The sequence below is a fragment of the Homalodisca vitripennis genome, chromosome 4 (genome assembly GCF_021130785.1).
Source record: "Homalodisca vitripennis isolate AUS2020 chromosome 4, UT_GWSS_2.1, whole genome shotgun sequence".
In the NCBI taxonomy this organism is placed as follows: domain Eukaryota; kingdom Metazoa; phylum Arthropoda; class Insecta; order Hemiptera; family Cicadellidae; genus Homalodisca; species Homalodisca vitripennis.
In genome coordinates, this window is record NC_060210.1 from 51,467,246 (window position 1) to 51,480,422 (window position 13,177).

Sequence of the window (13,177 nt, forward strand, 5' to 3'; positions counted from 1 at the left end):
AGTACAGTGTCACGTGACGCTACCAGTCGTAGACCTCTGCCTGTTATGTACATAAGTCACTGTAATGGCGTAGAATGGTGCGCTGGCAGGCCGGCCGGGGTCGGGGTGGTACAATAGTTCAGTGGTAATGAGAGGTGGAGGCGCGACTTGCATACACATGTACGTCTATGTCTATACAGAATACTGTCACTGACTCACTATCCCCGACCCGCCACACATTCCTTCTCGTACCAGCTCACAACAATAATTACTCGCTAATGGGTCGGCGTTGTCTCTCTAGGATCGGGAATTATCCGTGTTTTCTAATATTAGCAAACTGCTTGTCAGTCTCGCGTTCTACCTAGCGTTCAAGTCTCCCATCGCGTAACGTAGCGCCACCACGCTGCGCCGTTATAAAGCATTAACCCGTCTACTACTCTCTGTACCTTACATTGTAAGAAATATAATTTTGGGTTTGTAGAATCTGTTTCTATTTTATTATTCACATGTGTATGCCCATGTCTCGAGTGTGTTTTATAAAATATTTTTCAAAAAACTATTGTTTTTATGGATACCATGAAACACCCAAAACAGAGCAGTTTCTATAGTTAATGGGGTCCGAGTTAAGCGTAATCCCATACCTCCCACACCACCAAAATAAATATAAACAGTTAAGTTATAGTTTATTACCTAAGGACTCTCTCAGTCTATGAGTTTGAATACAGTTTTCATGCGTATTTTTATTGCAATTCCAAATTATACTACAATAAAGCGTAGGCGGTAACTGTATTATTATCAAGCTTCCTACTTTAGCTTCAACCGCAACATTTATGAGTGCTTTTGTCTAAAGTCGCCCCCTTCCTTTTTGAACGGCCCTGCTAAAACTTCTCAAAATTGTTGGCTTTATGTTTTACACTATAATAACATACGCTAAAATAAAATATTAATTAACTGCAATACACGATCATGGAAGAACGACAGTTTTAAGCGTGATTAAACATAATTTTTAAGCAAATCATCCTACGTTCACCATTAACTATTCAACAGTTATTTTCAAAGTTACAAGTTATGAAAATTACTTTATAAGGAGAGTGACTACGAAATCTGCTGTCATTTTAATATTAGTTTAGTAATTCATGTTATACAATAATTATTCCATTCATGTACAGATCCAAAAGTGCTTGCTCACATTTACATTTACTTAATTATTTGTACGATAAAATAATCATTATCTTAATGGTTCGCTTTTGAGCAGAACCTGACGTTAAGAAGATTAGAAAATCGGTAAAATCATAGCGAATTAACACATTTAGATACGAGATCATTTTGTTGTAAATAACCCCTTTGTTGCTTCTCGGAAGAAAGAACATCTTTTCTACAGATAAGTTCCACAAAGAGAGCCGATATATTGATTACTAAAACATGCCGGGAATAAAAGTTAACGATCCATACTTATCGTGTAAACTGTATGACGCTGTTATTGGATTATTAAAAGTGGCGGTAAGGTGAGTACCACGGCGGTGTAGTGGTCTGTGACCCGGGACGCCGCTCGACCAGAACCTGGCCGTTATGCTGTTGGGGCTCAGGTGGAGATAAATCTAGTGTAACCTGCCTTACACTAGTTAGCAGGTTGTTTTGAACGTGTTTCCGCCATTATACAGCTATATTGTTAGGCTATTGTTGAACTTTGAGGTCAAATTGGAAATTCTAGGCTATATTAGGCTTGTTATTTAGCTTGTTATGATATTTTTATTTGTGGTAATATGTATTACTAAAATTCAAACACTGAATATACGAATATATTAAATTCTTACTACAAGACATTATGCTAATAAAACCTGAAGAACATTAATTGCTTGTAAAACATGTATTATTAACTTTTACTCCTTTCCAATGATATCATTCTACTTCAGTGTATATTGAATATGCTTAGTTATATTTATTTCGTCTAATAATATTGAACTAAATTTAGAATTATGTGCATTAACAGTTATCCAACCAAGCTTCTTCTTTATTCTACCTTCCAGAGTAGAAACTTTGGTCTTTGGTGTTTGTTAATTATCATTGAAAATTAAACAGCACGTTTATTGGTTATCACTCATTAAAAGAAATTCCCTTACGTTTGCTGTTCAGATGCAAAGGACTACGATGTTAGCATAGAATGTACTGAATGTAAATCTGTGTTGCGAAACAGCTCAGTCACATCTGGGTACTCATCCAATAGCTCTCAATGGTACGGACGGATCTTCCCAGAAAGGAGTGGGGCATACTAAATAGATGTTACACCTGCAAGTGGGGATGTGATACTTGCAAAGTAGAAGCATGTTTTCAAAACAATGCCATGAAACAATGAAACACGTAGTAAATGTTGCCTCCTGCGTACTGTTCCGAGAAGGTTCATAGGTCTCCATGATGTACGCCATCCTTATATTGGTAAAGGTGTTTGATGCGGCTGTGAAGGACTATCAGTTTTATTATCCTTTTAACATCTGTCGTAGATAAAAGAGGTACCGAGGCATAAAGATACGATTTTACAATTCTTATAGAAATTTGAATCTTACGTAACTTCCCATAAAAGAAACAGTTTTCAAGAATTCTTGTTTGAAGTAAACGTAGTAGCAAATAATATGGAACAGGAGCGGTGTGGGTGAAGAAACCCCTCTAAATATTTTACTAATGCAACTGTATTGATGCAGGCTGATTTATATTAAATATCTCAAAATACGATTTCACTAGATATTTACTAATCAGGATATGGTCTACAAAAATCTAAAACAAATGAGTGGATACCATATAACAAAATCTTTTACATGCACAAAATTAAAACGGTTCAGATTTGTTACGTAACAGTTTCAAGAGGGATATGCTGAATAGTTTATTTGATCATAGTGAGATACATTTGCAATAAATTTATTGATTAAAACACATTTTTAACAATAAATAATTTTAAAAAACTACTAAAGGATTGTTGTTCACTTGGTTGAGGAGTGTCTAGCTCTATTGGATCAATCGTTAGTAATGTTTATATTATTTAATGTAAATTTAATTTTTTATTGTTCTTTACTTTCATACAAATATTAGTATTTTTATATTGTACTCGTAATTTAAGTCTACAATAATGTGTACACTGACGTTTGTCATAAATATAATACATGTATAAGACAGTAAAAAGATTGAAATTGAAATATAATTAAAAGACATGACTTTATTTAGTAAGTAACTTAATTTAATCCACATATCATCGAATATCACCCTGAAAATAACTTTGATTTTGTCTATATTCAAGGGGTAGAGTAGGACAACGTTTTGCAAATAGCTTCTGTAGCCTTAGTGTATATAATATAAGTATAATAATTTCTTATTAACCACTTGTTCTTGTAAATACATTCATATTAAGCATAGCAGTTGTGTGCAGTGAAAGCTTCGTGTTGAAAGCTTATCAGTGATTAGTGTTTAGACGCTATGGAGAGCAGCTCGGCTGATAAAAACTTGTACTGTCTTTCTGGACTCAGATAACAAACACGTTTTGTATTGTTGTCCACTGACCACACTACTTGCAGAAGTGGTCAGTTAATTCCAAGTGAGTCTTATGTTTTGTACAATGTACTGTTATGATGGAATACATTCATTTATGGTATTATGAGATATGAAGCTTATGTACGAAATGCAATATTTTAAGATAGTTTAAAATGTTATCAAGTTTGTTCGCTCAAAATAGTAACGTTATAATGAATCTATTTTGCTGGTGAAGTACCATTCCTCAGCGTCTCTACTTCCCCGTCCCAGCACGTGACTAGTCTGCAATAGGGGCTCACGTGTTCACAGCACATCCACCCGTGTAAGTGTCCGGGTGTCTCCCATATAGAGCGGTCACACCGAGATTCTATCTCTTGCCCCGTGTTCTTTCCTCCCACGGCTTTAATTGCCCATCGACATGGTCTATGGTAATGGATGCAGATATGTCCTTTGCCTTCAACACAGGTACCGGTACGGCTATAGCCGGCGTGTGGCCGTGCCGACGTACCGAGCCATCCTGCATCCTAGTGGTCATCATGCTGCACTAGTCCCGCTCCTCGCAACGTGTCCAAGGTGAACCGCCAGTCCGTGCTACACACCATCACGCATCTTCATTCCTGTACACTCCTTCTGCTAACGGTATTTCTCAAGGTTGATGGAGCCGATGGAAACATTTTTAACGTTGAAGTCAGCTATTGAGATTGGCCATGGAGCAAGGAATAGCCAATTCTTGTCAGTTCTATCATGTGTTAACCTATACATACAACAGCTGTATATTAATGTATCTATATCCGGAGCTCAGTTTAGACGGATTTCACCCCAAATTATGACAATATCCACATATACGATAAAACAAATCACTCTCTCACTGAAGTTCTTCATGAAAAGCCTAATAAGATAAAATTTCATTGTCTCCAGCCCTTCTTTCTTCTTCGCTAGCTCTAATTCCTATCCTAGTTTCAAAAAGTTAATATCAATACAAAATAAATTGATAACGAAACTATTCCATACTCAAACTGATCACGAAAAATGAAATTAGTCTTAGTAAAATAACAAGGATATACTGTATATGCTATTTTAATACACTGCTAATAAATCAGATTGTAATATCCACTAATAATATAATGAAATGTATGTGGTTTTACCTGAATAATAATATTGTCTTCTTTCTTCTGCAAGATCAAAAGATGGATTCAAAATCAAATAGAACATCCGGAATTCTTTTGTTGTCAATTACGGACGTTTTGTAATGGAATGAGATCCAACTGATCAACCGATGATGATTCTGACAGTGAAAGCCGATCAGGATCAGCGTAATGCAGAAGCAAGGCCTTGACGGGACCACCCTTCCTGATGTTAATGAAGTCGGAGAATTGTATCAATTAAATAGACGGTAGCGGAGATGCTCTACGGATAGCTATACAGAGCGATACAAATAGGCCGGCCGATGCCATCTACACCTGTTGGAGTGGCAATTAACCGGACACCAGGTGGCAGGCCGTGGCGTTCTAAATCAAGCGAAGAGACCCCTTCCCACTTTATATGTATGATCGTGACATTATTTATGAGAGGTTTCGCGGGACGCCTCCGCGCGTCAGCAGAGGACAGCCGGACGCTCTGGGCGACCCGCTCGGTGAGACTGTCGTGATAAATCCGTATCACTGGCAGAGGAGGCGCTGTGCCATGATATATCCGGTGTGGGTCTAGGTTACACTGTATTTATGAGATGTACGTTCGCTCAAGATGACTAACGCCGCTATAATGGACTTCCACACGGAACCCGGATGTGAAATGCAGAATCGAGTTACAAGTGGTCTTACTGGTGTATACTAAACTATAGCAATCCCGCGGGTTAAACTTGATCGCACGGCTATATCATATATATATATATATATATATATATATATATATATATATATATATATATATGGTGTAGGTTAGGTTAGGTTATATATATGAGATATATATATATATCAATTTATTTTAATGAGAGAAAAATTATATTAGCTACTTGAGTTACTAGTGAAAAATCTAATTTTCTTAGTTTAAAAATATAGAAATTATTTGAATCTTTGGTGATTATTTTTTCCAAGGATTATTAATTCGCATTTGAAACGGAAAAATAAGAGACAAAATCGATTTTCTTAGGCATTTTGCAAATCATAATAAACACTCGATTGGTGCTCAATATTTACAAAAATATTTTTCGGATTGAAATAAAACACATTATTATGTAAGCTCCAAAATATGAGATATCATGAATTATATATTTTACACAATTCTTTGTTAATGAATAATTAAATGGCATCATAATCTTTACATTGATATTTGATAACATCGATCACAATAATGGTGTCTCAAATCAAAATGTTACTTTATCCATGTTACTTACCAAGATACATTTCTAATATCTCTTCAAAACAAATTCCTCCCTGTTTGGCTCCTAAATTAAGATAAACAACATTACTTTAAACATTAAAAATGGATTAAGCATAATAATTTTAAGCACGTCAATCTAATAAATGAAAATACGTTTCTAATATTTTTCTATAACAATTATTTCCTCATCAAATTTATAAAAGACTAAACAAAATTAAACAAGTAAAGGAGCGTTGGTGGATTTTCCATTTTTCCTCCAACGTGTAGTAGAACGTGGTCACGACCGTCTAAGATAGATACAGCATGTATAAACCAAGGGGATCATGAACAATAAAATAAGGCGATAAGCAAAGAGCGTGAGAACCATCGAGAACATAAAGCGAGTGGAACATTACAACTCTCAACAACAAGCCTAGACTATAACTAATGACATCTCAAGGTCCTGGAACAATGGCGGACTCCAGTTCCAAGCTGATGCTGGAGGCTCCAGCTCGAGCACTCCAGTGACCCCAACTGCGGGTGAAGGCTGCCCCTGACTGACCTTAATTACTTTAGGAGGGGCCCACCTCGGTTTGTCGATAAGTCCGGCTGCTGAGCGAAGTGACCAAGATGAATTGTTGCGCGACGCGGTGAACCTGACTGCAATCGCGGTCGGGCCAGATGTCGGGAATTGAGAGGTTTACACTCGATTCTTCAGGCCATCAGGTGGACTAGTTTTCAGAGTGCAGTAACTCGTTATGCAACCTCCATCAAGCTTGGATAGTTTGACAAATGTGCTTAAATCAGTACCTTTCAGTGAAGTGGATTACTCAAGACAAGTTCTCGGTCCAATTTAAAACGAGGATCGTTTGTGTCAAACTGAATTTACTTTAACCTTTTGACGAGTTAATGTTTTCTTAATAATTTTAACATGTATTATAAAATATTTAATGCACGTTTATAGTGATCACAACATATCCAGCTAGCTTTTGAACTGCATTCCATAATGTAATGAATAAATTGGAGAGTTGCGTTATATAACACTAGATGTTATCAAAGCATCGATAGCGTTGCCATTCATCGCTGATTAGGTTTCACTGGATAAATATTCAGTAAACATCAAGTTCTCCAGTTTTAACTGATCTAGAATCATTTCAGAAAAGAAATTATAGCTATTGGGAGAATTCTACATTCCTGAATCTTACACCATCAGATTCTCTGTCAGTAACTCCAACTTATGCTCAAGTGGTGATTCCTCACGTTAGTATTGAAAACCTTCTGACTTGTAAGCTTAGTTCTGTACCACCGATCCTGAATAATTTCACAAATAAGACTCGTACGATTAAGGCCTAAAACAGGAGCGTCACCAGGGAACACTACCGTGGCGTCCCCAAGTATGTGAAAGATTGTAAATCCGAAAAAAATCTTATTGAATGTGACAAAACTTTTATTTTACAATTACTATAATCTTTTCACAAATTAAATTTCAATAAACGGGAGAACATATTTAAGTGATAGTCACCCTTTATTTAAAACATAAGTAATAGGCCGTTGAGTTTAAATAATTTTAGTAACACAGTTTTATAACATTTGGTGTTATTACCAAACGAGTGTCGTAAACCGAGTCGACGTTTATTCAACTCAAATCAAAGTATTTTATTTCTTAAATAGCGTGCATACATTTATTTTACATATTTATTGGTTATCTTGAATTGTTATATTCCAATATTGTATTCTGAACAAGATGAAACAAAACTCTTATTAAATAACATTTATGTAACGCATTTATTTGTTATCTTGAATTGTTGTTATATTCCAGTATTGTATTATGAATAAGATGAAAGCAAACTTCTATTAAATAACTAACAATGTCTTTTTTTTGTTTCAGATTTGTGTGAAATCATGCCTGAAAGCTATGATCACCGAAGTATGCATACATTTTGACATCCGAAGAGCGAATGCAGAATTTATAAGAAAAAGCAGTTCTGGAGCATTACTCGTGTCAGCTTCAATCCTAGATTCCACTCAATGTTAATACGTGTCAGTTCAGTACAAGAAAATGGAAGAAAAATAGCAGTCATCATGTCAAGAAGTTAATTTGAGGCATTATTTATTCAACAGCGAAAGTTAACATCCAATTATGGATATATCTGAAGCTTTTCGGCCTGAAGATATAACAAAAACTGACTTCTTCGATTTTGTGGTGGCTCCTGACGTCACTGACAATAGTGCTCTTCAGCAGTTTAACAGATCAATGAAATCCGTTGGAATATTCTTGGAATCTTACAATAATAACAACAACAACGAGGATCCATCTACTGAGAGGAAGGAAGCCAATAACAACCATTTAGTTTTAGGAAATGGAACGTCGGACGGGTCAGCTCAGTCTCCCGCGTTTACTGGAACGCCATTTTGGTCTCAGTCGTCAAATTGTGACAAGGAGGCCGTGCGATGGGAGCCATCGATGCTGGAGGATCTCAACTGCTGGAGTCAAGGTGGCCAAGGGGACAACTCTTCCACATCGAAAACTCTGACGGAAACGGAGAACACTGACGGTGCCATTTATACACTGACAGTATTGAATGGTGCTGAGCAGTCGTCGACCTGGTATCGGCCTCCGGAAGCCACCGAAGAGGAAACGAACCGGAGTCAGTCGACGACATCGACTACTCTTTCTTCCCACCAAAATTCTGTAGATCTCGATACATTTTTGGATAGTATACCTTCTTCCGTCGTTAAAAGTCTATCGGAGACGACCTCGTACCAGAACGGTTATCCCAGGACGTCCACGGAACTGATTACAACGGTAGCCTCGAGCGACACACCTTTGACCACCACAGTGAAGAGTGAGTTCGCGTACAACGATAGTGGCTACGCGGATACGAAGGAAGAACTCTGTAACCAGTTGGTAAACGAAATAGTGCTCGGCAACAATCCCACCGGCGGCCAATTTAACAATAACAATGACTGGAAGATGTCGGACAATAACAGTGACAGGCCCCCACCAGGTATGGACTCTCTTTTAAGAAACGCCCTTCAAGGAAAAGCTTTTCTGACGAGGTACAATGGAAACAACTCAATTAAAACTAAAAAGTCTGATGATATGAGAAGAGTTTTGGGCAGTCCCCCGTCGACGAAGCCCCCGTCTTCGGAGGCTAGTTTTTCTACAGAAATGGAAGAAGATATCAAAACCCGATCTCCTTTAATGGCGGTTTCCTTAGAAGGCGGTACTGTGGTAATGTTCGACGGTGGAGGTGGAACCGGTACCATGCTCATCGACTCTGACAATCCCAGTTCGGCCCAGAGCATGGACGACATCTTCCTCTCCCAGTTAGACGCCGTGTCTTATCCCGAAGATTACGAGAAACTGAAGAGAATCGAAAATGAAGTCGCCGAATCCGTGGAACAATACTGCAGTTTAGACCCGTCGAGTCAGAGCATATACATTCCGACTCATCTGAGTGACGGGGGCAGGCTTCAACCCATCGGCCACCTGGATCATAGTCTTCTCAACGCACTTCCATCCACTACTTCCAAAAATAAAAAGTACACAAAGAGATCTTCCAGCAGTAAAAGTCCGCATCAGCTCCAGAGTCCTGGTAGTTCGTCAGGAATCAGGAAAGAGAGATCCCTGCACTATTGTAATATATGCAGTAAAGGATTCAAAGACAAATATTCAGTCAATGTCCATATCAGGACGCACACTGGGGAAAAGCCCTTTTCTTGTTCGCTGTGCGGGAAAAGTTTCCGTCAAAAAGCACATCTCGCCAAGCACTACCATACGCATCTCGCGCAGGCCAAGAACGCTGCCAACGGGTCCACATCGAAGCCTCCGGCTACAAAATCTCGGTAGCTAGACGAGCCTGTTCCTCTTGTCGTGCAGTGACCGTTATACACGTTTACAAAAGAACACGAATGGAATGTAAATAAATTTTCTTTTAACATTATTTTATATTGGTTTGAAAATATAATAAGTATTATTTTTGTAAATTCCTGACGAAATTTTCAGCTGAACCATATAAATATGGTTTTAGCTCTTATTGTTGCATAATTTACTGAACTCAGTTTGTGATACTAGAATTTATTAGTTATTAATAATCTTAAATGTACACAGTTTTATTATACTCGACCATTAAAAGGAACAATTTAAAACCTCGCAGTAATTAGAGAAGTCATGTTTTAGGAAGTATTTCATTTTCCAGAATGTGTATTTTTATATTTTTGTGTAAATTATATAGCGTGTATTTCGATCAGCGTGACGTTCTCTATTAAACGTGCTGTGACTATGGAACTGTGTTCATACAGAGTGCTTGCCATTTTTACATTTAAGTATTCCATGAATAATGCCAACATATTTTAGTTTGTTTATAGTAACATTGTTCATTATCTAGATTATTTATATCATTGTTGATTCTTTATTTATTTTTTCTTCGCCCATTACATAGTTTATCGAATACACTGTTGCCAGAAACCGTTAGTTGTGCTCTGGTGCCAAATAACATGTAACTAAACTGCACTAAATATAGCATCATGTATTTACGTTTTTACAATGATTTTGAGGAAAAGAGTTACCTAAATCTGTTGTTATATTGCACGTTTTGTTTTCAAACTGAATTTCCATCTTTTCCTTGGTTTTAGTTCCTGCTTCAAGTGTAAATATTGTGTACAAAATTACTTTCCTATTCGTCATTAAAATGTTAACAATTCATTAAGCCCATAATGTTAATAGAATCATAACATTAATTTCATTTATAATGATTTCACATAAAAAGTGTATACGTAAACTGAATATTAAATTGTTGTAATAGAAAGACTATTTTAGTAGACTGATGTGTTAAAAGTCCCCACCCCAATATTTATTCTAATAACCAGCAATCAGTTTTGTCAGTGTCAGTATTGAGTGTTACGCGAGCGTCTTCCAATTCATCTTTACTTCCATATATCGTTTAGAGCATTTCATGCACATCCTTAAATACTATCTCAAATATTCATTATACATATTATAACAAAATTACCTAATATAAATATTTATTTCTTCGACAATTGACTGTAAAATCTAGTTAATGATAGACGGACACTTAATAAAATTTAAAAAAACACTAATTCCCCTCCTAAATATCCAGCATATCAGGGTCGTAAAATATATTTCACTTAAAAATGTTATATTTACGGCACTCCCTTGTTATAAACTGAACTACTTTGACACTCGTGTACATTTAGTAGGAAACTAGATTCTTTATTCGACACCTAATTACTCTAATAAGCAAGAACATTGAATGAAACAAGAAAAAATGTAAAAATTTTATCCCATTATTTGTATTCGAGTCAGTACTAAGCAACATTGTAGTTCATTTCTGCCGCAACAAATATAATCTACCTAAAGGTCAGTACATTTGTCATGAAGGATAATTGCTTTTTTTATCAAGCTACATCTAAACTTTGTGGTTTAAATTGCGTCTTAGCGATCCCCCCTCCGTTACCGTCATTTCCTCGTTCGAAGGACATAAAAGATCAATCAACCAAATCAACAAAAGAACCATAATCAACTAGCTGTGGAGTGTTAGATTTTTTCAGTTTACAAGTGTTGTTCTGACCATGAAGTAGAAGGTACATAGAACCGCCGGATAGTACCCGCCGCGGTTTCCCAACCGACATACATGTGTCTATATAATTGTCGGCGTTGCAAACCGCGAGCGCTAACGACAGGCTTGCGGCGCGTTTTTTATGATCGGTTGCCACACCTGCAAATGCCTTGTTTAAATCACAGCAAACAATGTGGCCGGGCCGGACGTTACCGTGGCCGATAGCCTATCGAGGAGAGAGGCGACGATACCGCGGCGTTATATTGTGCGAAGGCGGGAAAAGAAAGACAACTCAAAGTAAAATCAAGTACACTGGGCTGCAAAATTTAAATAACACCATGAGGTAAAACTGTATGAATAAAATTTACAAGAATTATACCCTACAGTGTTGAAGAAAAATCTTGGTTTTACAAATAGGGAATGTTTCTGGGTTCAAGTAAAAATTATTAATCTGTGGTATGAAACAGAATACGTTATACAAAATATATATGCGAAAAATAAATATTACAAATTTATATTCAAACGAGGCACTAGGTCTACAAGTATTGTACCTGTACACTTACACAAAATATTTTTTAATTGCAAAAAAATATAGCCTATTTCTTTTTAATTTTTTCTTTATCTATTCCATCGCAAGCAAAGAAGATAAATTAAACTATTCCACTTTACTTTAAAAAGTTACTAAATTCCACTTTAGCTTGTTCATGAAGATCAGTTTCTAAACTTACGGCATATTTCATTTTCAGTCTACACTTTAGAGCTCGTGAAATTGCTTTCATGTTATGCGTAAGCAGCTTATTTACAACTGATGTTTAAAAGACGTTAAACCTTCTATAAGTCTTTACTATAATGAATAAAAACTGAGCCTAACAACATACATAACTGAAATATGACTAGACACTACTCATCTTTATGTACAATACGACGGTAATATTCCAACAATACAGTATACGTTGTTTGTTTGTTTGTTTGTTGTTGTTAGTAATGATACACTAACAGCAAACAAATATATATCTTCAGGCAGGGAAACACAACTGTGTCCTTCAGAGACCAGACTAGTAATTGTAGACATCCACATAAACCGTCATAAAACCATAACGTTAAATTATGTAAATAAATTTCATAACTTATTTATAGATATAACTGATATAAAACATGGAAATTTAATGAAAGAAATGAACCCTACATAATACATGAAGCATTTCATTGTGTTTATACGCACTATAAAAGCTCTCGTGAATTAAGTTTTTATTTCAAATTCTACTTTTATTGGTTATTGTGGGTTACAGTGCTTTTTCAATTTATATCATCAACATATTCAAAATGTAAAAAAATTCGAAGTAAACGTAATTTATGTAACCTACATTATCATTTAACGATAGGTCTTAATGACTGTTACATAATCTCATTAATAATGTCCTAGAGAATATTATATATTTCAGACTGACTATCTATAGTTTAGACGAAATTAATATGTAAAACTACTCCACTTTATCCTTTTATGAACTCTCTCTTTAAGTAATGAATAGAAAGTCGACCATTTGAGTGGCTATCAAACTGTTTTATATCATCTGACCGACAATTGTTTTATATCATCTGACCGACAATTGTTTTATATCATCTGACCGACAATTGCCATTAATTACAGCACTGTATCATTCGCTCTGAACTATAATATATCCAGCATGTTCCTATAGACTGCCACACATCGGTATTATACGGGCTTTCTCCAACAACTATAC

At 36.2% G+C, this 13,177-nt stretch overlaps 1 protein-coding gene across 2 annotated transcripts in view; it reads left to right on the forward strand.

The window, feature by feature from the left end:
- The window catches only part of LOC124359308 (transcriptional regulator CRZ1), a 160,562-nt gene extending 149,893 nt beyond the window's left edge, over positions 1-10,669 (forward strand). For both annotated transcript variants that reach the window (XM_046811937.1, XM_046811938.1), the window contains one exon: positions 7,742-10,669. In XM_046811937.1, the coding sequence (XP_046667893.1) occupies positions 7,994-9,706 (1,713 nt within the window). In that variant the 5' untranslated portion in view covers positions 7,742-7,993 and the 3' untranslated portion in view covers positions 9,707-10,669. The remainder of the gene's footprint in view (positions 1-7,741) is intronic.
- Positions 10,670-13,177: the final 2,508 nt, after the last annotated feature.